Source organism: Pteronotus mesoamericanus, unplaced genomic scaffold (genome assembly GCF_021234165.1).
Source record: "Pteronotus mesoamericanus isolate MK-2021 breed Mesoamerican mustached bat unplaced genomic scaffold, CSHL_Meso_final scaffold_174, whole genome shotgun sequence".
In the NCBI taxonomy this organism is placed as follows: domain Eukaryota; kingdom Metazoa; phylum Chordata; class Mammalia; order Chiroptera; family Mormoopidae; genus Pteronotus; species Pteronotus mesoamericanus.
This window is the reverse complement of record NW_026555309.1, coordinates 9,294,008-9,318,490: the sequence shown is the minus strand read 5'-3', so window position 1 is coordinate 9,318,490 and position 24,483 is coordinate 9,294,008. Positions and strand designations below refer to the sequence as shown.

At 37.9% G+C, this 24,483-nt stretch overlaps 1 protein-coding gene across 1 annotated transcript in view; it reads right to left on the bottom strand.

Moving 5' to 3' along the window:
- PREX2 (phosphatidylinositol-3,4,5-trisphosphate dependent Rac exchange factor 2) overlaps positions 1 to 24,483 on the bottom strand; it is a 228,740-nt gene that overhangs the window by 33,970 nt on the left and 170,287 nt on the right. Inside the window, exon 35 of the mRNA XM_054590233.1 lies at positions 20,284 to 20,398. Coding sequence (XP_054446208.1) covers positions 20,284 to 20,398 — 115 coding nt within the window. The remainder of the gene's footprint in view (positions 1 to 20,283; positions 20,399 to 24,483) is intronic.

Here is a 24,483-nt window from a genome sequence, read left to right as displayed (position 1 = left end):
TTTAGGTGAGTACTGTGAAAACCCAGGCATGGGTTTAACAGGCTTTAACAATTTTAGCAATTTGCACTTTGTTTCTCCTTTTAAAGAAATGAAACAGTACAGACATAGATAAGCCCTTGGCTGCTCCCCCTTCTCCAGTCCCATTCTGGTCCCAAAGGCTCCCTCCGCGAGGAAAACGCCACCGGAAGCTGACAGCAATCACTTCTATGCTTCACAAGGTCGCCCGTGGGATTGGCCCCAGGCGAGGAACCAAAGAATAACTGTTTCTCTTTTCTTTTTTTTCCCCCCTTTCAATCCACACATTCTTTCTAAGCTTGCTTCCTCAAGAAGTTGATCAATTAACATTTTTGGTCAGTGTCTATCAGTCTCTGGCACAGAATTCTAGAATTAAATTGATGGGTACATTTTTTCACCTCAATACTGCTTTGGTGTCCATTCTCAATCTAGTTGTCTTTGCTTTGGTTCTTGTCTATATTTTTTCTCTGATAGGTCAAGATTTTCTTTTTATCCTTGATGTCCTAAAGTTTAATCACAAAATGTTTAGGCATTGATTTATTTTTATTTATCTAGAGAGTCTCAAAGTATGCTTTCCACATGAGGAGGCTTGTCTTCACTTCTAAAATAATCTCAGCTATTATCTTTTTACATAATCTTATGTGTATTCTCTCTCTTTCTCTCCATACAGGTACACAGACACACACAGACACTGAAACACATACATACACTTTCTTTTAAGATTTTTCTTTTACATTATTGCATTTTAGGAGATTTGCTAAGTAATACCTTTCAAATAAAAACTGTCAAGTATAGAGCTTATCCTTTCTACTGAGAATTTTATTTCAATGACTATCTTTTCATTTCCAAGATTTCTACCTACTCCTATTTTATTTCTGTGACTAACAGGTAAACTCCACCATAAGAGTGTAAACTTTCTATGTGGATATGGATTTTATTTACTGTTGTTCACTGTTGCATCTCTAGCACCTAATATATAGTATGGGCTTAATAAATGTTTGTAAATAAATATTTCAACAAAAATAGGAAAAGATTAAGTAAAAAAAAACAAAAAACGAACCAACAACTCACAGGCACACGACAGCACGGTGATTATCAGAGGGAAAGGGGAGGCAGGGGGAGGCAGGAGAGGGTAAGGAAATGGCGATGGAAGGAGACTTGACTTGGGGTGGCGAACACACAACACAGTGCACTGATGATGTCCTATAGAATCGTACACTTGAAACCTTTATAATTACATTAACCAATGTCAGCCCAATAAATTCAGTAAGAAAGAATTATAGAAAACAAAAAAATAACTGGATAACTGACTCTTTTTATTTCAAGATTTTCTATCTTATTTTAATGAATTGCAATCCTTTGTTTATATTTTGAGCATCTAAAATATACTTTGCCAGACTATCTGAACATTTTAATTTCTTCTGAGTCAAATTTATTTTTAATGGTCAACTTTGTGGGCTCTTTCTTAGTGTTAGGGTCCCTCGTGTGCTCTGGAATTTTGCTTTGCAAGTTCACTTGAGGTGGCATGATTTTTAATTTAGTTTAGTGTTGTTGTTTTTTTAAATACGGCTCCATCCCCTATCACTCATCATCTTCATCTTACACATGATTCTGTGCTCATTTTTGTGCCCAGAACCACCCACCTATAATCACTTTCGTACTGGTGATTGGAGTATCACATTGTGCTGACATCTGGATTATTACCAGTCCCATCCCTGAACCAGCAAATGACTTGGTTCACTTCCTAGTTTAACGGCTGCATCAGCTTCCTCCTCCATTTCAGTCCCTCTTCCATCGTAAGTCCACAAAAGCTACAGTTTCAGGCAGTAGCAGAGAGGAGATTGTTCATCCTTTGCTCACAAATGGGAAGAGCCTCCCTCTACGCCCGAGCTTCCACCTGTGAGGTTGGCTCTGGATCTCCACCTACTGTGGGATGACTTTAATTTCTCATTTCCCTGAAGGGGTCACAGGGACCCCACTTTCCACCACCAGAGGCCAACAGGCCAGGGGCCTCTGCACAGCTTACAGCACATTGCTCACATTTCCCTCCCACGTGCGGATCACTGAGATGATAACCTGTGGCCGCAGCTGTGACTTTTACATGTTCTGCGTTCATGTTTTATCCAGCATTGCTATGAGTTTGGAAGACAGGTGGTGCTTCAAAGCCGGAACCCACAGAGCCACCCTGCTCAGATGTCCTCATGCTTTCCTCAGGTATGTGTGGTAGAAAAAGAGAAAAACTTGGTACACAAGTTACCAAGTTACTTAGCCTCCTGGGGTCTCAAGTACCTCATTTTTACAGTGGATATTAAACTTGTCCTACATATTGACAGCATAATGTTGGAGATTAACAAGTGCACGTGAAGTGTTCGGTACTGTGGTAAGTAAGCAAAAAGGACTCATTCCACAGACAATTATTATTCAAGTGCACAGAGTAGGAGCCATATAAGCCAAAATGTCTGCTTTCAAGGCCATCTAAAATATTGTATGATCCATGTAAAAAGTGAAAATTAAGGTAGATATTTAGCATCTACACAATTCCAGGATCAGTGCACAGAGTTTTAGGTCTAAAAGGAAAGAAACCTTTTTTGGGGTGAAAGAAGAGTATGATTTAAATGGCTTATTCAGGAGCATTGGCAGTGGAAACAGCAGTTCTTCTTTACCCTGAATAGTTTGGGGAGAAAAATAGGCTGTAGAAGCAGTCCAGGAATCATGAGTACAACAGTGTGGCGATCATCATTGAGAAAGGTGGGGAGGTGGGGGAGCGGTGAAGGAAAACTTGACTACTGAAACCTGCCACCACAGCTGGGCACATGGGACATTCTTCCCACTTTCTGAAAAATGTTCCTTAAAAAAAAATAGAGTTAAGAGCAAGATCATGTTGGTCTAATTCTGCTACATTCACTTAAAATGACTTGGCAAATATCTTCAACTTTTCAATGGGGCGAAATATTTAAAAACATAGTTGATGAAGAGATCCAGTAGAAAAATAACTTTTATAGATTTAAAATAAGTAAGTACCCACATCAAGTGAAACCTTTTTTCAGAAATAGTCTCTTCTTTCCTATATAGCAGAGCAAAAATAGAAAAAGCATTGAATAATATAACTTGCACCCTTGAAAATACTCTTAGAGAAGAAAGGCCAACTACAAATTCAGATTTAAATATATTATTGCTCCAGATGTGGGCAAGTAGCTAATTGTTAATCCATGAATATAGAAAGCAACAAATCATTATAAAATATATCTATGAGCTGATGATGTCTAGAGAAAATAACCATGAATTATGGATGCTTTGTTACTCTTAGTAAATTTATATAGCCAACAAATATTTTAATCAATTACTTCTTAAAATAAACATTTGGGATTGAAACCACAACTAATTTTAGGTATGTCCCATCAGAAGAAAAGGTTGTTCAGCCAGATATTTTACTATCCCCAAGGTTTGCAGGTATTGACAGAACTTGAGTATTTTTCAAAATATGACAAACTGTGGACAGGAAATGAATTTCTAATGCACTTCCCTTAATTGCAAGTCTTACAATGCCCCTTAATCAAAATTTATGAGAAAGTTAATGGTAAAATTGGATTAATGCCAAAGCTGACCATAATTTATTTTGCTTCTGAGGTTAGTAAGAATGAAGTCATGGTCCTTTGTCTCAATGCAGCAAATTTTATTAGGGCCGCTTTGAAAGTGCTGCTCCTATTTTATAGAAGCAGAACAGCAAGTTTCCTTTCACAGTGGATTACATCAGGCTTCACTGTCACAATTTTATAAATGAACTCGGCCATATAAAATGGATACATTATAATAATTTTTTTTTCATTTAGTCTCTATAGATTAAAATACCAATGAAAGGGGTGATAATGTTATAAATTATAATCCATACTGATATAAATATGTCCAAATCAAATAACTACAATGAAACTAATCTTGTGCAAACTAATCTCATACAATCTAATAGTGAAGACAAGTACAAAGGTATCTGTAATGCAAAGTAGAAGTGATAGGTAAGTAAAAGGTGCAGAAAGTCAGTGGAATATGTCCACATGAGGAAGAAGGGAGGCCACCTAAGAATATGACATAAGAGTTGGGCTTTGACCCATGGATGGGATTCTGGACAGGTCAAAATGGAAAAGAAGCACTTCAAGTGGAGGCAACACCATGAACAACAGAGCAGATGTAGAAACAGGTGGAGTCCATTTGGCTGAAGACAAAGTTTATGTATAGAGTGAGAGAGAATGTGGGGCAAGTATGCTGGATCCATACTGTGACAAAATTAAACACCGAAGTAAAAAATTGTAATTAATTTCTTAAGCAGTGGAGAAGCACTACCCAACAAACACTTAGCTACCAGCAAAAATGTAAGAATAAATGGGAAGAAATGTGATACATAAAATATGAAATAATAGGGAATTTAGTGTTTCAAGAGATCCTAAAAATGAAAAACATCATTCAGCATTCATAACAAGACCATGGTAATGTGAATAAGGAATTGATGTTTGTCATGAGAGAAGGAAAATGAGTTTGGGGAACAAAGAGATGTAAGTTAATATACTAACTTAAGAATTAAGAAAAATCAAATGGGAAAAGTTTTAGGATCATAGCTCTAGAGGGACAGGCTCGTGTTCCAGAGATAGACAGGTTTTTATGCAAAGAGAGACAATGCCAACAGCTTGAGGTAAAATATTTAAACGTATTAATTTTGTCACTGGAGATACACAGAGGTTAAATCAATGACAAATGTGACAAAAATTCTTCTCATTTGGCACTTCCTCCTTCCCTTTTCTGGGCATATTGGGTTATATCCAATCTTTCAAGAGGGATGATTAAGGCATAAGAGCCCCTGTCATTTTATTATAGGGAAGAATAACTACAGTATTCAGCTCAGATCGCTGCTATGTTCTTGTTTTTTCTCCAGATCATTGCTAATGAGATCATCTCTATATTTTTAATAATCATGGAAATGTCTCACTTGGCCAGACTCAACTATACTTCTCCTAATATTGTGTCCTACTGTAAAATATTCTAAACTGTCTGGGGTAGCTTTTGGATTTTAGCATTTATTATGCATCTCAAAAAGGAAATATAGCAGTGTTTGGTTAATTATGGCTATTAGTCATAGAAATGATTCAATATGTCATTATAACAGTGGCACAGCAGTTGACTACAGGTGTGCATGGGTGTCTCATGAGTACCATTGTTAAACTGCATTTGACTACTCTAGCACTGGAATTAGAAAAATAATTCTACAGAAAATCTTATTAAAAGACACTGATCTCTTGTACAAATGAGTATTACCAGATAGGTTCAACTTGAGCCCACATATGGGTAAAGAATACGTGATGAGTAAGTAGGCAGGAGAATGTTAATTTGCACTTCCATGCCAATCATCTTCCTTGCCCCTAAGCATTAGCCTTGACTTCTCTGAAGTAGGTTTTGCTGAAAGCTACATGAAGAGAAATTCTGAATAATGAGAAAAACTTGGGTTTGCTTGGACAAATATATATTTTGGCTTGTTCAAAAAGGATGTGAGAATCATTAGAGAACTGCCTATTCCCAATTAACAGCTCCATTTCTACTTGAGTGTTAGGGCAAAAACATTGCCAGAAGACAGATGAGACAACTGTGTGACTACAGAGGGCAAGACTTTCCCATGTTAAGAAAGCACTGCTCCAAGACTTCTCTTATGCCCTGACAACAGAATCAGGGAGTCAGAGGTAATGGAGATGTATCCCGCTGTTCCCTACTGCTGCTGAGGTAATGGAGATGCACCCCACTGTTCCCTATTGCTGCTGCTGGATCCATTCACTCTCTTCTTGATGGACTTCAATCAGTGACTTGACTGGGCTGGAATTCTATCCTCAGAGGAATGTTTGGAATACACTCCTTTTCTTCACTTTCATTTCGTCTCCCTTTACATGAGTCTGCTAGGGTGATATTCCTTTCTTGCACCTGCAACATGTATATATCCCCAAGGGCGCCATCCACTGTTAGAATCCTGCACACGGTATACATGTTTACCAATGACAACAGCATGCCCTAGCATTATGAAATACCATCTCTGTGGGAATAAACAGAAATAGCAAATCCTTGAAAATAAGAAAACCTTTCCAAGAATAATGTTTAACTATATTAAAAATATCTCTCATACACTCAGAAAAAAAAACAGTAAAGTCTACTAACATTTCAATTTTTTAATTAATTCCACCTAATAACATTATCTCCAGGAAATATGGCACTTCCATATTAAAGATTAATTACTAGGTTTACATCATAGCAGTCTTCTATGGCTCAGTTTACATTAAGTCGGCAGGTTAGTTCCTTCTCCACCGTGTCTTTCTCTGAATTTCTTATTTAACTCCACTGGCCCTTCAAAATTACCTTTCTAAAGCATAGATACAAACATTTTATTACCTTGTTTAAAGTCACTTGAAAGTCATTTAAATTTCTCCAGCACCCAAAGTCTAAATTTGGGCATGCAATGCCTCTGCTAACGATCTACCAACAGACTCCCATCTCATCTCTCATCTCTTCCCCCTGCAATGTTCATGCTCCATTTCCCCAACACACCATCCGCACGAAAATCTCCCCACCTCTTCTCATATCACTCCCTCTGCCTCAGCTTCTGCCTTATCTCCTTCTGCTTGGCAAAATTCTTCTGATCCTTCAAACTCCTGCTCAAATATAACGTCCTCTTAAGTCTCCACTGAAACAAATTTATCTTACTACTTGATACCAAGTTACACTCATCCTGCCGTCTTTACTAACTTCATACTCTCAGTGGGCAGAGACCCATTTCTTAAAATTTGCAATCCCATAACCAAAGACAATGCCTGACACATAGCCTGGATATAGTATGGAATGGAACTGAATTTTATTTCATGAGAGCGATAAAGGAGTTGAAGTCACCATAGTATCAAACTACTAAATATATATGTGACTTAATAGAAGGAAAGAAATATATTAAATATCTTAATTCTAAAAATATATAAAGTAATTATTATGCATATTAAAATATTTTTTGTTTGCAGGGAGTCGTCTTCTTAAGTGCATAAACTTTAGATTTTATCTCAATTAACATGGAAGCATGATATTTTTTAAGACAAGTATCTAACAATCTTCAGGACTTAAAATTAGAGAGGAAGGGTATTTAATAACCCTTCCATAGTAAGGGACAAATTTAATCAAGAGAAAAATATTCATAGAGTCCCTTAAAAGCCTCAAAACAGTGTTGTTTTTACCTGTAAATAATGCTAGCAAGAAATAATACAGCAAGATTTTTTCAGTTTTAAATAAAAAATATTAAAATAAACATGATTAAGTACTATTACATTATTCTCACTCTGAGCACTCTCTTGGGTTCTTTTTTCCTCTCAGGAACACAGATCTGAACATGTCTAACTTCCAGGCTGCATATTTACTTATATGTTCAATAAACAAATAATAAGTCAGACACAGTGCCAGGCACTAGGGATAAAAGGGTGAAATAAGAAAATATTTACCTGCAAAGCACCCATGTTCGAGAGAGGACAATAAATAGGTAATCCAGTTCAGCATGGCGAGCGATGTAAAAAGGTTTAGCAGAGTGCTACAGCACATTAGTGGGCACATTAGGAGTAGAAGTTATTAGGCAAAGAGAAAGAAGGGTCTTGAAGGCACAGGGTGAATCTTAACAATGAGAGGAGAAATAGTTCATTGAGATCATGGAACTTAAGTCTGGGCAAAACTACTTAATTCCCTAGACAGGGGGAAGGAATGAGGAGTGGCATGAATGAATGAATGAATGAATGAATGAATGAATGAATGAATAAAGAAGGAAGGAATGAAAGAGCGACAGGAACAAAGAAACAGAGAAATAAAGAAAGAATGTAAAGGAAGAAAGGAGGTAGGGATAGATTGGGTAGAAGTAAAGGGAAAGAAGGAGGAAGAGATGAAAAAAGGGAAAGAGGGAGGGAGGGAGTGGGGAGAGAGTATGCGCTTTATACCTGTTTTGGTAATGGATTCTCCCATGTTGAATTAGATGGAAATGAAAAGGTAAATCATGTGAAACTTAAAAGAAACTTTCCCTTGCTCTAATTGTTGGTAAACTACTGTGAATCCATCTAACCTTCCTGAAATCCCTGTGGCATTCAACAACAGCTGAGAGTAATAACAATTACTAATTCTATACAATGGCTTTCTGGACATAAGGATGTGTTCTTAACGCTTTTCATTCAATGACTTCAACCAATATTGTTTAAGCATCTATTGCAGTATAAAGCACTGTTCCCTGTTTTAGGAACACAGCGAGGAGCAAGAGACAAAGCTCGTTCCCTAGGGAACGTGTACACTTCAGGTGAGAACACACTTTCCTTCCCTAGTGAGTGTCTGAAGAGCCTGACTCCAGTAGCCTTTCTTTGTGGGAAAACAGAAACTCCTAATGGTGGTTCTTCCTAAATCTGGTTTTCTACTATGGAACGGCCCTGTTTTCCGTGTTGTTTCCAATAACATTTCTTCACCCAGACACAAGAGAAGCTTGTTCTCCCTCCTTTGGGATTTGCTCTTAGCTCACTTTATAATTTCTATCTCTGTTTAGGGAACACACACACACAATATGAAGGTGACATCTCTCATCAGCCACTGTTTATTTTAAATGCCAGCCTATTCTTCTAGCTCAGTGCCACTCAAAATGTGTTTCACAGACTTGAAAAATTGCTTGCAGGAATTTAGAAATCGCATAAAAATTTATATTGATTCAACATGCAAACATTCAACAGCACCTGTCTTACTGAATAGGGCATAGACCAGCACAGAAAGCTCTATGTTGTGTGAGTTGCAGAACATTCATGCACAGCAGGGCCACATCGCAATATACAATATTTGAAGGGTACTTTGTCAACTATAAATCAAAGGTGTATAAAAATTAAAATCAAACATAAGCATTCATTTTTATTTAAAACTTGTCCTCTCTACAGTCATTTTAATTGTCAATCAGAAGTTTAAAAGCTGGTGGCTTAAACATAATTAACTAGAAAAATAAGATTGGTAATATTTATCCATAATTTACAGATGACAATACAATCTCACTGGCGTTTTGTTAAGAAATTGCTTTTCAATCTTTGCTTCCCTCTCATCAACATATCTCCATGACACTGGATTTCTTCTACTATGAGGGCGGTAAAAACCAGTGTGGAAAGAGTGTGGAGGTACATTTTTCCCCTGGAGGCTATGCTGCCATTTCAACCCAGATCAGTCACCAAGAAAGAAAGAGCTCATTTCTCACACTGAAAACTTTAAATATTGGCATGTGAAGTGTTGTTCAAAGTATACGCATATGTAAAGACAGAATACGGAGAATTGTAATGTCACTAATAACTTTTATTTTTGGTTGCAGAATAACAAAAATGACTCTCATGGCCCTTATTTATTGCCTAAAGCATCTGGTTGCATTCAAGTTCAGCAGAGCAGAGCCGAATATGAAACTTTCCATTTTCATCACACACAGCATTAAAAGTTTCTGCTTCCCACACTCTCATGGGAGGTACTATCATTGGAGAAGCGTGCTGCAACCTCGGGCATAGCAGAGTTGGCCAACCACATTTTCTGTCTTTAGGCTAAATCCAAGACTGGAAGCACAGCTGAAGCTGTCCATCCTTCTGGACAGTTTTGCACAATTGCTTCTATCCACTTGCAGTTCTCTGGTATGAAAGCAAATGCAGTGTCTGGGTTATTCTCATGAATACCTCTGTGCACAAGTAAGACTCTTCCAGCTCCATTTTGCATAGCTATTTTATGCAAGTGCCCTCTGTTTTCCCTACTGGGCAGGGAGGTCGGCTCCTCTCTGAAGCCCTTCATACTAACTTCATTCTCTGAGTAAGCTGTTTTGCAGGAAGCCCATGCAACTCACCTTCAGAAACAAGTTTTTGCTAATCTTTAGGCAAACGCTGAGGACTGTACAAGCTTCCTCTCAGCCAATAACTCATAGCAGCCTAAGACGCACCACAAGTTCCAATGGGCGAATAAGGACATCAAGGCTCAGAGATATTAAGAATTTGCCCCAAGTCATACAGATAGTCAGTGGAATAATGGGGACTGGTGTCCAAGTTTGGACTCTTTTCCAAAGATTTCATATATTTGTGTTGTATTTAACTCTTGTTGTAAATGACTACAACTTCATTAAATAATTTCCCCAAGCCACACACATCACTTCTGAGATCATTCACTTAAGAGAAGCAATGGAGCATTAGAGCATTAGAATAAAAACATACGTTTTGGAGCTGAAAAAATCTAGTGTGAGTCTTGGCTCCCATGTTGCAATTCACTGAGCCTGTGTAGTGTGTTAGGTACGACCACCTGGGAAATGTCATGCATGATTGTGGTTTTAACTATCGCCTCTGTGTTAATGACTCTGGCCTACTGGACAAAGCCTCTTGGATTCAATCCCATATCTCAAATCCAATGCAATCCTGTATCTTGACACTTCCAATCCTGAATCCCCAATGAACTTCTCAGGTTTTCTCACTATTATCTGATAATGATCCAGGCGCCCAATCCAATGTGTCTGTCGCCCTCTCAACACACTATGTATTCAATCAAGAAGATTTTTTTCCCCTACCATCCAAATATTTCTAAAATCTACACCTTCCTCTCCATTTCCATTAGCTGTAATAGCTTCCAAACTAATCTCTCTGACTCTGGTCTTGTTCTCACTCCTAATTGGATACTCAGTTTAAAATACAGGACTCCTCCCCTTGCACCACTTAAAATTTACAAGAGAATCACCTCACTTACAGGTTTCAGCTTAAGTTCCTCAGCTGGGGTCTGAGGTCCCCCGTCACCTGCTCCTGCCCACCTCTCCTGCTTCCTTTCTGTCCCCCCTTATCCATCATGGTTCTGCGGTGCCTTCGCTCACATTGTTCCCTCCCTCTGAAAGAGCCCCTCTCCCCTGCTTCACCCGGTCCACTCACAGTCATCTGTCAGAACTGCCTATGATGAACTCCTGGGTCTTCCCTAAGTGTCCTCTTCCACACGCCCTGGGGATCCATCCTCTTACCTCTGCCATGGGGTTTAGCAGAGTGTTTTAAAATAACCTGTTTACTGCATGTATTCTTCCACTCCTTTAAGATTCTTAAGGGCATATTGTCTGATTCATCTCTGCATCCCGATGCTGTATACATTTCTGTACTTTCATAAAGTACACAATAATTGAGCCATAAAGAATATTTCCAAAATAGAATGGGAGTGGCTATGAAGACCTGCTGAACACTGAGAGTCCACACTACTCTCCATGAATGGTGCTCTGCTGAAGTCATCATATCACGCAGGAACCCACCACCATTTATACTCTGGTTCAATTGCCTGAACTTTTGGGCCTTTATATACATACAAACATTTATTAATAATCAATTAATAGATACCTTATTGGTAATGGGTAAATAAAAAAGAAAAACATAAGGTGAAAAGAAAAAACAGATATACATAAAAAGAATATAAGGCATGGTGTGATAAAAGCTATAACGTAGGCATTGAAGGGAATATAAAGAACAAGATTAAATTTGGGAAGGTGGAAGACCTTGTGGATTTTGAGGTATGCCAGGAAAGATGGGTAGGAAGTAGCCAAAGCAACTGAAATTAGAGTCATCCTGGCTCAAATTACCAAAAGCCAAGCAAAGGTGTTCTTGTTTTCTCCCTGAATGACTGTCAGAATCTCACAAACTTAAATAGAATTTTGCCCTGTGTTGAAGTTGTGTGGTCCATGTTACTAGACAGTTAATTTTAGAAACATAATGTTCAACTCTTCACACAAATCATAATTTTTAGTAAGCCTATATTAATTTCTTCTAAGTTACAATTATGTTTTTTGAATCAAAAGCTCTGAGCCCCAGCTAAATTTCCCCATTTGTGTAGAAGCAAGGCTTTGAGAGGATAATTTATGATCAATCATTCACCTTCCATGGTACATCTACCAAACAAAAGAAGTCTGAAATGCCAGCAAAAGGAACTGAACAAAAGCAATAAGAAAAAAAATTGATTCAAAGAACTTGACTAGGATGCCTTGAATACGTTTTTTGTGAAAGACTGATTGTCCTTGTGATGGGCTGAAAGTCAGCAGAGTTAAAAATAAAAATCAATCTTGCTTCCATAAGTGCTGACAATTTTTCCTCACAGAGTATATTTCCTTAACTGAATCTTCAGGTTAGGCCTATTTGATCTTCAACACTTCTAGCTCTCATTTGTCCCAGAGGAAATCTGAGAACAAAGCACTTTGTGTTTCCCTTTGCTTTAGTGAAAACAATAGCTTTTCTTAGCTTAGAGATTGAGATAATTCAAAGGATTCTTTATAAAGCTGATTTTACCTGCTTCTGCTTGTCAGCCATGATATCTAGTCATTCGTGATAAATATTATCACAATAAAAGACTTACCACAAAATGTAAAAGCACACTTAGGTAATTTAAGTCTCACTTGCTGCTCTTATCTAAAGGTTATATTAAAAACTCCTTTAATGTAAAAGTAAAATAAATATTAGACATAAGTACAGCCAGCAAATGAATTAGTATGAATGCAGATTTTAAAAAGTGCAGATAAATAAAATTACATGCATAAATATAATTGCTGCTATATGATATTCTCAGGAAGCAGTGGTGGCAACATTTACTAGAATTATAGTATTTTTCAAATAAGGATATGTTGCTCTTAGGACTATAATTTTAAGATTCTCTGTTCTTGTTGCATGTGAAATTTATGAAACTTGGCTAAGTTGATGAATTTTCTTGAGAGAGGTTTCCAACGGAGTCAGCATCTGTGCCCTTCAAATGGCCTAGAATTTTCTAGATATAAAAGGTAGACTGTACACTAGACTAAATTCCATAAAATGATAATAGCACACACAAAAAAGAAGGCACACTGCAATTAATCTGCTTTCCAATTCAATTCTACTATTTTTACAGTACTTACTATGTATCAAGCACAGTGGCGACTAGGACCTGGCTGCCCTCCTATGTACTGAGCAAGGCAGACAAATAACTCATAAGTCAGAATAAAACAAATGAAAAATAAGAGGTTGTTAAGTTTTAAAGACAGTGATTAATTCCAGCTGACCCTGTAATAACCGAAGGCTTCCTGCAGAAAGATAAATTTGAGATAGGTCTTAAAATAATTAAACCCTTTCATCAAATGGAAATCAAGCTGAGGCCTGCCCTGGTGGACAGCTGGGTTAGAAGAAGCTAAAGAAGAGCTGATTGTAAAGGAGGTACAGGTGGGCATATTGATTCTGTTCGCAGCTCTGTTTCATGACCCTCTTGCTCTTAAATTCCAGCCTCCATGCCATTTTTTCATTTCTCCATCCCCCTGTATGATTTTCACACACACAGAAATGCCCGCTGCCCCACGCCTTTCTCCCATTCCCTCTCCCCTAAACACTGGAACCTCAGCACTTCTTTCAGATTTCTGCATAAGGTCACACTTCTTCAAATAATCCACTCTGGAGACCTTGAACCATCTCCCCATGCTGTCCCCAGTGAAGACTGATTTCCTTCTTAGGCATATGCATAGTACCTTACACTTTCCCTACATTATTTTTCCACATATTACTACAAATTATTAGTAAAATTTTTGTTTAATACCTAGCATAACTCATAGGCAAAATTTTCATGGAAGGCAGCAGTCCTGGCTTCTGTGATGACCCAATGTGAAGCGCTGTCCCTGGTACTTGGTGAGCACACAGGATTGGTCAGATAAATGTAAGTATCCAGCAGTTCCTTGACTATCACACTGTGTGAGAATTTGGAACTTAAGTATAGCTTATATTTTGTATAATTAGAGCCTTTATGTATTTCACATATAGGAAAGAAGTGTAGAAAATTTCAAGCAATATAAATGAATTCAAATTCTTTGTAAACTTAGTTATTTTTTCCTGGTATTGAAGAATCACTTCTCATATAAAACAAAATTTACAACTTTAAAAACTCTGTGTTCCTAATCTGAAAACAGAAAGAAATTGAATGTACATATATAGTTTGCAGTTTGTCTTAGAGCAACAGAAATATGGATGCATCTTCAGTTGTAAAAAAACAGAATGCGCCTGAAACACAAACTAGAAAATAAACATAAAACTGCAATAGAGGAAATAAATATGCATCTGAAGTATTTCCAGTTAATTTAAAAAGAAATACCAACATTTAATAACTCTAAAGCCACAGCTTTATTAAGAAAATAAAACAATTGAAGGATAAAGGAATTATTTATATGCTAATTAATGGTCTCTCTTATTCTCTTTCACAGGTTTTATTAAGTTCATATTCTTGTTGATTTAAGGTGGTTTCCACTGCTCCTCATCAACAGAACAACCAACATCTTCCGTTTCAAGCTTGGACACCCTGTTTGCTGTCCAAACAAGGACTGAGGAACAGTGTTTTATGAACTGAAGGCTCTGAGAGGAGACAGGGGGATGGAGCCTTGTGCCTAGGCCTGGGGATGAGGTGGGAAGGCTGAGGTCCCATTGTCCTTTATTCTCTCACACTGTTTGATGGCTGTACTTAAAGACATGAAGTGGCAGTAAGCCCAAGCGGTCCCTCACATCTACCTCATGCCCACAGACCACATTCAGTGACAATCTCTTCCCCCTCAGAGTGGAGAGGAATGATACATTCCATGGAAGTGCTAGCATGGGAATAGCCAGAACTTCTGACCAGACATTTTTCAGTTCAGAATATATGGCTCTGTGATTGGCATTCGCAAAACTTTTCTTGCGAATACAAATAAAATATCTATCATCTATCTATTTGTTATGCAAAATGTATTTTGGCTCCTTAAAAACATTCTATTAAAGAAAAATATGCCATTCCATATCCACAGAGGCACACCTTAAGAGAATACATGCGTTGAATAATTTTCTTGTCTTCCTTCTGTAAAGATGATTTATTTACACTGAGATACCCCAAATCATATGCCCTAAAAAGTTTCAGTCTGAAGCTATCACTTCACAAAAATAACAGATGACCTCAGTACCTAAAAAACAACTTGTTTCCTTTTGATTTTTCTGCTTCATTTTACTGTTGGCTTTATAATAAAAATAATAAAGACTAATCTAGAGCTCTCAAATGGAAAGGAGTACTTTAATACAAAGAATAATGCTCACATTTGCATTACATTTTGTCTCATTGGTCACCATGCAGTGGTATGTTTGGCCAATATCCAGGATGCATTAAAACGAAAGGTTTTGGTAATGATAAAGTCCATTTATGTAGGGCGGGAAAAAAACAAGGCTAATGGGGATGATGGCTTATGTCCAGAGGGAATGAGTAAAAAGGAAAGCCTGAGGGAGGAAAAAGAGAAGAAAATAATTTGACGATGGTGAAAGGAGGGAACAAAAATGCCTTATCCTCCCGAATTTCTTAGTTAGAATTTATGAGTTAAACACTTTACATGCTGTTATTTCTTAACAATCAGAGGGAAATCAATGAAGAACTGACTCGGCACAGGAAGGTATATTTAGACAGAGCTGTCAAACATTTCCGCTGGCTTAAAATTGTCCGTTGAGGGGAACAGCTCACCCAGGCTGTCTTCAGGCGACCAGTGTCAGGGCTCTGATGCAGTGGCAAGGACGCCCCAGCTCCACTGCCTGGTCCAAGTTCCCACAGAGACCGGAAGAGGGATGGTCAGATCAGCCAGCTGGCCTCTGCTCGCAGCATTGCTGCCTCACAAGACTTTAACCATTTTGAATATTACCCTCATATTTGCAATAGAAGGTAATTAAGTAAAAAAATATTCCAATGGCTTTGACATTGCACTTATAATAAAATCTAACCCTCTCCAATGGCCTACAGTCCTACATACCTCTCAACATGTATCATCCTTCTCAGTGCCCTTGAATCCCCCGGCCCTCTTTGTCTTCCTCAAACATCCCAAGACTGGTACGCATCTATTCACTGTTTTAGGTAAGCTCTTCCCCCAGACTGGTAAGGCTGTCCTGTGATTAAGGCTTCCACTCAAATATCACTTAATATTTAAATCATCCCTGACCACTCACTCTAAATGACCAACCTCCTAGGAGAGCAACTTGTTTTGATTTTCTTCACAGTATTCTTCACTATCTACATACTTTATTTACTTGTTCATTTGCTGTCTTTCCCATTATCTTAAAATCAAGACATTATGAACACTGAGTGAATGATTCAGGGAAGGCACAGAATCAGAGCAGCTGTGGGCACTTGATAACATCTGATGCCACAAGAATTAGATGCCATAGAATTAGTGCATAATTTTCACTCTGTGCACTGAGATGGCCTAGTGTAGACTTTAAAGAGAAAAAAAAAAGTCTTTGATTTAAATCCAGGTTACACCACTTAATATCCAGGAAGACTTGCATAAGTTTTCCTTAAAATGGAAATTATAATATAGAACTTACTGTCTAATTAAATAATCCATGTAACTCATCTAGCATTAGAGACTCCTAACACATTCTTAAAAGTTAGCAGGTATTGTGGCTATCATTATCTTTTTCTTTTAAGTAGCAAACTATTCCCACCTATTACTATGCGGTTCTGGAAAAATCTCTACAACTTGTATGAAATCCAGTGTTTATGCTTGTCCAGTCTCCTTACTCTGCACTTTTTGTGACAGTCCATTGGTCTTCGGTGGTGCTGAACTCACCAATAATGGGCATGTGACTTGGGCCTGGCCAATGAGCGGCTCCTCAGGACTGTGCTGGAGCTCTCTGAGGGAGAAGTGGGGAGCGTGAAGGCCACCTTCTCTTCTTTGAATGATTAACACCCATCTGTGGTGACCATGCCTACCCAAATGTGAAACAGCCCTGCCTGAAAATGAAGCCCACAGAAAGGGAAGGAGTGCCAAGAGACAGAAAGAGAGAGCGTTTCTTGAAAACTCATATGCCTGGATCCAGCTGTGCCTGAAGCAGCCCTGTTCCCTGGATATACCTGTTACAGAAGCCAACACAATATTCTGTTCATGCTTGTTTGAGTTCGGCTTCTGATATGTGTTATCTCGAAAATATTTTCTAATAAAATAATAGCTTATTTACTTATTTATGTTTGGTTATTGTAAGGTTAACAGAATAGAGGACTTTTTGAGGTCTAATTACTAAATTAACATCCAGAGTGAAATGGTTTTCAGTGAAAATGTTAAAACGGCTGTAGGGCTATGAGGAACTACCAACACCTCTGGGCTATTTTTAAAATACAGACAGTAAAAATCTCCTTTAAAGAAATGGTCAGGATTGGCCTCTGGCTCTGCAAACTGAGAATAGATTGCTGAAGAGCAATTGTGGAGTATTGGTGGTTACAAAGTAAAAGGAAAAATTAAGGAAGAAATTAACACCCTTATTCAAGAAATAACAGGAAAAGAAGACGTAATTGGAAGCAAAGAGGAAGGCAAGTATCTTCCTGAGCATAGAAAATCTAATATGCAACAAGCAGGATGTACAGCAGGTAATTCCTGACAAGAGAACCCAATCCATACTGAGGAGTTTGTACTTTCAAAAATGCTTTTACCAGGAACGATACATTAAAATGTTTTCTTAGAGGCTAGCCTGCAATTAATACACATGCTGTTTTTCTTAATAAAAATATCTTAAACATCTTGTCATGTATGTTATATACAAATATACATTATATTTGTGGTTTTTTAAGGAAAAAATAAAAAAGACCCATGTGGGTGGGGTGTGAAAGCTAGGCCGCATTCCCTTCCTTTGCTAAAAAATCCTTGCAATTAAAGGTTTATGGAGAACTTCTTATGCAAAGTACTTTGATAAACATGATGGGAAATACCAAGAAAAACTAATCCTTCCTCTCAAAGAGGTTATAGAAGAATAAATTTCACTTATATGTGGAATCTAAAGAACAATACAAGTGAACAACCAAAACCACAACAGATTCATAGATATAGATACAGAGGACAGACTGATGGTTGCCAGTGGGGAGGAGGGCTGGGGCCTGGGTGGAATGGGGAAGGGAATGAGCAGTATGATAAGTAGTTAGAAAACAGTCATAGGGACCTAAAGCACAGCATAGGAAACATAGTCAATGATACTGCAATAATTATGTATGGTGCCAACTGGGCACTGGAAAACCAGGGGGAACACTTCGTAAAGTGATTGTCTCACCACTGCGCTGTGTACCTGAAACTAATACAACATAATGTTGAATGTAAACTGTACGTGTAATTTTTTTTTTAAATACATACATAAACTTCACAAAAGATTAAAGAAGATGAGAGATCTGTACACATAATGTTTCATCAGGGGGAAACACTGAACTCTGTAACCACCATGAATAAAGTAAAATGAAAGCAGAGTGACCTGACATCCGTGCAGTTCAGGGCCTTGTTACAGTACAGACTGCAGGGCCGTCCACGAGATTTATAACAAGTTTGCAAGAGATACCGGTGCTGCTGGTCTGGGGATCATCCTTTGAGAGCTCCCAGAACTGGGGAATTGGTTTGCAATTCTAGCTCCATGTTAGACCCTCCTAGGGGACTTCTAAAAAATCTAATGCCCAGGCCTCACTCCAGCCCAGTAACAAAAGAAAACTGTTCTACAAAGGGGCCTATTCTAGAGCTGGACATTGAAACATACAAATAGCAGCTTTACAAACGGAGACAGAGGAAGCAGATGCTATGTGAAGGGTGAGAAATCGAGGAAGGAAAGGACAGGGCATGATTAGAAATGAGGCAAGCTGGGCATGGCTGATGCATGGGAGGAGCAATGAAATCCCGAGTCAAGCCCTGCGAGACCCTCACTGCCTAACAAGGGGCTTGTGGCTCCTCTGCAGCAATAAGAAATCACCACATGCTCTAAGCAAGAGACTGACATGGCATGATGTGCTTTAAAGCTATTTGGAAGCAAAATCTGGAGCAGATAAAACAACACTGGTTCTTAAAGAAAGATCAGTTCGGTGCCACAGCAATGATTTAGAACTATTTTCTCAAACTGGACTCTAGGGATGTATTCTCAGAGCCCACGTGTTCTACACAAGTGCTTTAATTCTGTGTCCTCATTTGAAAGATGACTTAAGAACATATTTTTATCAGTCATACGGGCAAAACTTCTCGTTCGTGAAGACAGTACTCAACGGAGAGATTTTCACAAGATTGAACTTAGGCTTCTTAAGTCAGTATTTCTCAGTCGGTAGACATACTATTTAAGATTTCAAGATTAACTTTATTTTTTCCTGTAGAAGGAGTCAGTATATCACATGTCTTTGAGATATAGTGATCTAGACAAGGTAGTAAAATTGGAGCAGCCTCAGAGACACGTTACAATCACCAAGATCCCCAACTACATTGCAGGAGGAGGAGAAAATGAGTAAGTCAAAAATATGTGGGGGACTTTGAGGCTATAGCTTCAGAGGATGATAAAATGCCGGGGAAAAAAGTGAAAACAAAACCAAAAAATCTAGGAGTAGAGAGAGGTTTGTGTGAAGCTGAGGTAGAGAGACAAAACATTTTCAGTGAAAGAAAGACTAACCATTGGTCATAACTGCAAGAAGCGATACCTACTCCACGTCAGGAATTTTAGAGATTATCTTAACAGTTTAGTCATGTTGGAGACAAAAACAAAATAATGTCACAATAGCATTTTGGAGTTTTTTGGGCTTAAGGTAGAACAAAAGTATTTTCTTTTAAAAATGAAAGTTGTAATCTATTAGCAATTTTAAAAGGCAGTCTGTTAGCAAAGTAATTTATAAGAGGGAAATATATATGCTGATAATGAGTTGCAAATTAAAGCTGCTGAATTATAACTCTTATGGGGGTTAATTTTCTCTGCCATTGATCATTGTAACAGTTAACACTATTTTTAGAAGGGGGAAAGCAGTTAAATGCAATCATTAACATTCTATGTATTTGAAAGTAGATATGTACTTTTCTAATACCAAGATACAAGTTTCATTGTATCTTCCACATTAAACATCCTCTTTCTGTGTGAGGGGCTAGCTGTTTAATGGTATATAAAGAAAACTATTTTACCCTTAATCCACTGAGCCTTTTGGTGACACCACTGTAAAATACCAATGCTTTTTCCCCTGGAAATTGTCTACTAAATCTTTAATCCCTTGCTTGTTAAAAGAAATTAAAACAATAGCATGAAAATTTACAACAATTTTTTATTTAGAAAAAGAGTATCCATTAGAGTATTTGAAATAGTAAACTCTAGAGAACTTTATATCAAAAGATATATTATAAATCTTCTAATATAATCAGTAATGTCAAAATCTCTATCTGTGCCTCTCAATATATAGAAACTGTTCTTTATAAAATTAACGATTACGTACCTGAGCTTCTGGTTGTATTGTTTGACCTTTTCCAATGAGGCTGCATTTATTTGAGCTTGAAATTCTTCCACTGAAACATTGTCTTTATAATAATATCCTTCCATGCTCTCCAGTGCTATGTAAACAAGTAAATGTACTTTACACATGATTTTATAACTCAATTTATCCACATTTAGTGTAATTTTATTATTAGTAAACATATTAAATAGCACCAAATATGACCACATATGCAAGAAACTATCTTTCACCAGACCAAGAATGAATAAAAATTATTCTTCTGCTCTCATAATAAACAGCAAGCATTTGATGATTCTCTGTTAAGTGGGGAAAGGTAATTTCTAATTTAAGCTGTCTTCTGTTTTTACAACATTTAGTATATGTTCTTTGTGAAGCTAAACTCAAACTCATGTATTAGCATATAAACACAAAGACATACACACGTGTATATATATACACACATATGTATGAGAGGCAGAACTATATATTAACATACATAACAGTAGAAAATTGATAGTGTTACTCTCCATGTATATTCACGCTCTCTTATAGCTGTAATTAAATTATGAAATATTAGTGTCATAAATAAGCAATACAGATAATGTGAAATTTTAGAATACTACCTCTACCACAATGTTCAGTAAATTTAGTTAACAATACACAGGCATAAACATATATATACATAGATGTATAAAATATTTATATATGTAAAAATTCCATCAATTTTAAAAGTCTTCTGATTAATATAGATTTCCTTCTTAACTAACATTTTTGGTTAAGCGGTCCGTTTTCCTTTAAGCTTTATTCAGTGATATTTTTAACCTTTTGGAAAAGAAATGAATCACATGGAATTGCCCCAAAATGCATGATTTCCTATAGAGAGGTTGCCAGCAACAGAAATGGCAATGGGATCAATCTGGTCCAATGCAATTTCTCCTTGAAATCATTACTACTGAAGAACCTCACTTGTCAGCAAACTATTTCAAAATTGATTAAAAATTAATCTTCTTTTAAAACTTACAAATGCAATAGTTTCTAAACTAAATAGAAAGGTTTTCTTGAACTGAAAGAAACATCACCATTTTGGGGGCAAAAATAAAGTCACTGCTAATTTTAGTTGTCCAATATTTTCTAAACAAGTCAGATTTCTAGAGCACTGAAGAAAAAAACAAAACTTTTAGAGTACTGCTAAATTTGAAATTTAAAAAATGGAGTTAATGGCCTATAATTGAGAACAGCATTCGTGCAAAATTAGACAGAAAGCCTACTATATTTACTTCAGTATGAGAAATAAAATTTGTGAGCTTGTTTTAATGATCATTTATTCCTTAAGACTTCTGCATTCATTAGAATATGTGTATTGGTTCAGTAAGTTTCTGGTCCTGAATACATACAAGAAATTAAAAAAAAAAGGGCTTCCTAAAAAATCCGTCTTCAAATACACATTCACTTTCAGTAACACGACGTTTACTTGCAAAAAGTCAGTATTCCAGGAGGATTCAGTCTATCAAGGGTCATACTTTCAGCCCTTGCATTGGAGTGAAACCACAACTTCCATTCCTTGGTAGCTGTGTGACCTTGGGCATGTTAATTAACATCTGAGAGTCTCAGTTTCCTCACTTGTAAAATGGATAATAAGAGTACTGACTAATTATGGTTCTTGGAAAAGAATTAAGTGAAGTAATAGGATTAGAGAGCCTGTGACTACTCTTATCATTCATTGCTCACACTTTAAGTACTAAGTGCCCAGTGCCCTGCAGGCATTATCTAATTACCAGGACATGTAGATTAAACATGAGTGTGCTTAAGGAACTGAGAAGTTTTTGGGAACTGAGAGGAGGGTCTATGTAAGGATGCTTCAGAATGTGATTTAAAACTGGAAAAACACTAGGAAGGAGCAAGAGAGGAATGGGGTGGGGGCAGGGGGAATGCGAGGGAAAGAAGAAAACAACAGGGATCTAATTTTTATGCAAATCTGGATGGCTCACCTTTAACCAGAATGTCTAGTCCTGCTCTAAAAGTTTGTTATAATATAAAAACAAATTGACATTTTCATTAAGTTTCTTAACAATATTTCCAAATTAACAAAAGTTAATATTATTTAAAAAAAATTTTTAAAGAGAAGAGAGCCTCATAACTTTGACATGAGCCTCAGCAAAATTTTATGGCACCTGCATGGTGCTGCGGGGAAGTGAACAAAAAAAGATGAGTTCTATATTTAAAAAGTAAACTTTGTAAACTTTGTATGGCAAAGTAGAGAAAGAAGAATCACATTTTCGATTTTAGGTCCACAGCTTGGGTATTTATTGTTTAGAAAAGAAGAAATGAAATTATATTTTACCAAATTAAATTTTTTCTATTTTCAGAAAAGTAGGTTAAATATATAATACTGTCCAAACTTCAAAATTTGATCTCTCCTTAGCATTTTCTTGTCCAATTACCTGAATTATCATCCTGTGACATCCTGATTTCCGACTTCTAGCCTCAAGAACTCTGACAGAATACATTTCTGTTGTTTTAAGCCACCCAGTTTGTGGTCATTAGTTCTGGCAGCCCTGGGAAACCAATACAAACTCAGTTCCAAAGCCTCACTTGGGGAACGTGTGCTTGCCATCCTAAACTCTGGCTCTGTGGATTCTAAGGTCCTGATCCCCAAAGCAGCACACTTTCCCTCGGAGACAAAGCAGGGGTCCCACTGAACTGTAAGCGGCGGCTGCCAGCTGGCCACTAGAGGCTCCTTCCCTGTGCCAAGGCACTAGCAGCCAAGAAGAGGAAACACCATCTTGGCAAGGCTGAGAGACCCTGATCATCATAAGGAAGTAGGGTTATTGTTACATATTGAGCATTATGTTTGGCATCCAGGTAATCCACTCAGGTCCCTCTTGGTACTCCCTTGCCCACTTTTGATGGTGATTGGATAGCTGCACGGACCTTGGACTGAGAAGGGCATAGTGACCCCTTGGGGATGAAGGTCTTAATCATGCCACGGACGCCAGGAGGGGTTCAGGCGGAGAACAAGGCTTATTTACAATGGAGGGCAGAAGAAGAAAAATGAAAATCTGTTGCAGTTCCAGACCAGCTGTAGCAACAGGGCTATAGCTTGTCCCATTTACATGTTTCTTCTAAATTATCCTCCCTGGAAGGGACGCCCATCAGCTATGAAGGACACACTCCCAATCCTTACAAAAACGAAGGGATCTGAGGGTGCCAGATGTGCACTGTGGCAGATGCTCTGAGAGTCACCCACTCAGGTTTCCTTTCAAAAATGATGGGCTTGTTGCCTGGTTGCTATGACAGCCAGAAGACATCTTTAGCTGTCAGCTCTCTAAGGCATCTACAGCCTTTGCTAGAGAACTGTCCCACCTAATCTCATCTCTTTCAGGGGCAACCCACCTTCAAAGGACCTAACAAGGCAGAAGCAAAAAGGCCCAGCCCCCTTGACCCAACTCCCTAGAATCTGGAAGTGTCAAATGTCTGTGAAATGGATTATTCTAGTTAAGTAAATATCTGGAAAGTTGCACCGCATTTCATAATCCATGTAGATGTATGTTTTCTCATTCCCAGTGGACATTTAGAATCACCTGGAAAGTTCTAAAATAGACTGCTGTCTGGGCCCCACCTCCCAGAGATTCTGACATACTTGGTTTGGTATGGGACCAAGCAGGGGCATTTTCTAAAACCTTCCCAAAGTGACTAACATGCAGCCAGTACTGGGAGCCATGGAGAGACAGAATGAACCAAGCTGGGGGGCAGTGGGTAGAGGAAGGGACCCTGACATTCTCCTTTGCTCTCATTTTTTACCTCCTTTATCTCACCAAGGGCTGAGGAATCCCAACAGAGTTAATTCCCTGACCTGCAGGAAGTACCTAATGGAAGTGTTTGTTCTAGTGTGATCTTCACTCTCTAGCATTTTGTGTGTGCTTTGTGCTGACTTTCCTGACTGTATCTGTGTTCCCTCCCTTAGAAATCAACGAGTGCGCCCTCCTCTGCCCAAGGATTCATTCTGGCAAGAAACCTGGGATGGAGGCAGTGCATTCGCTTCCTGCTCCAAGTATATGATACCATAGAGAACTTCCGGAGGGCTGACTTCAATAAATTTCCCAGGAAATTTTCAAATTCACCGAATACTTCTGTTCTTTCATTTGTCAGGAAAAACCCATATATACATGTATGCACAAAACTAAAACCCTCCAAGTAAACTGT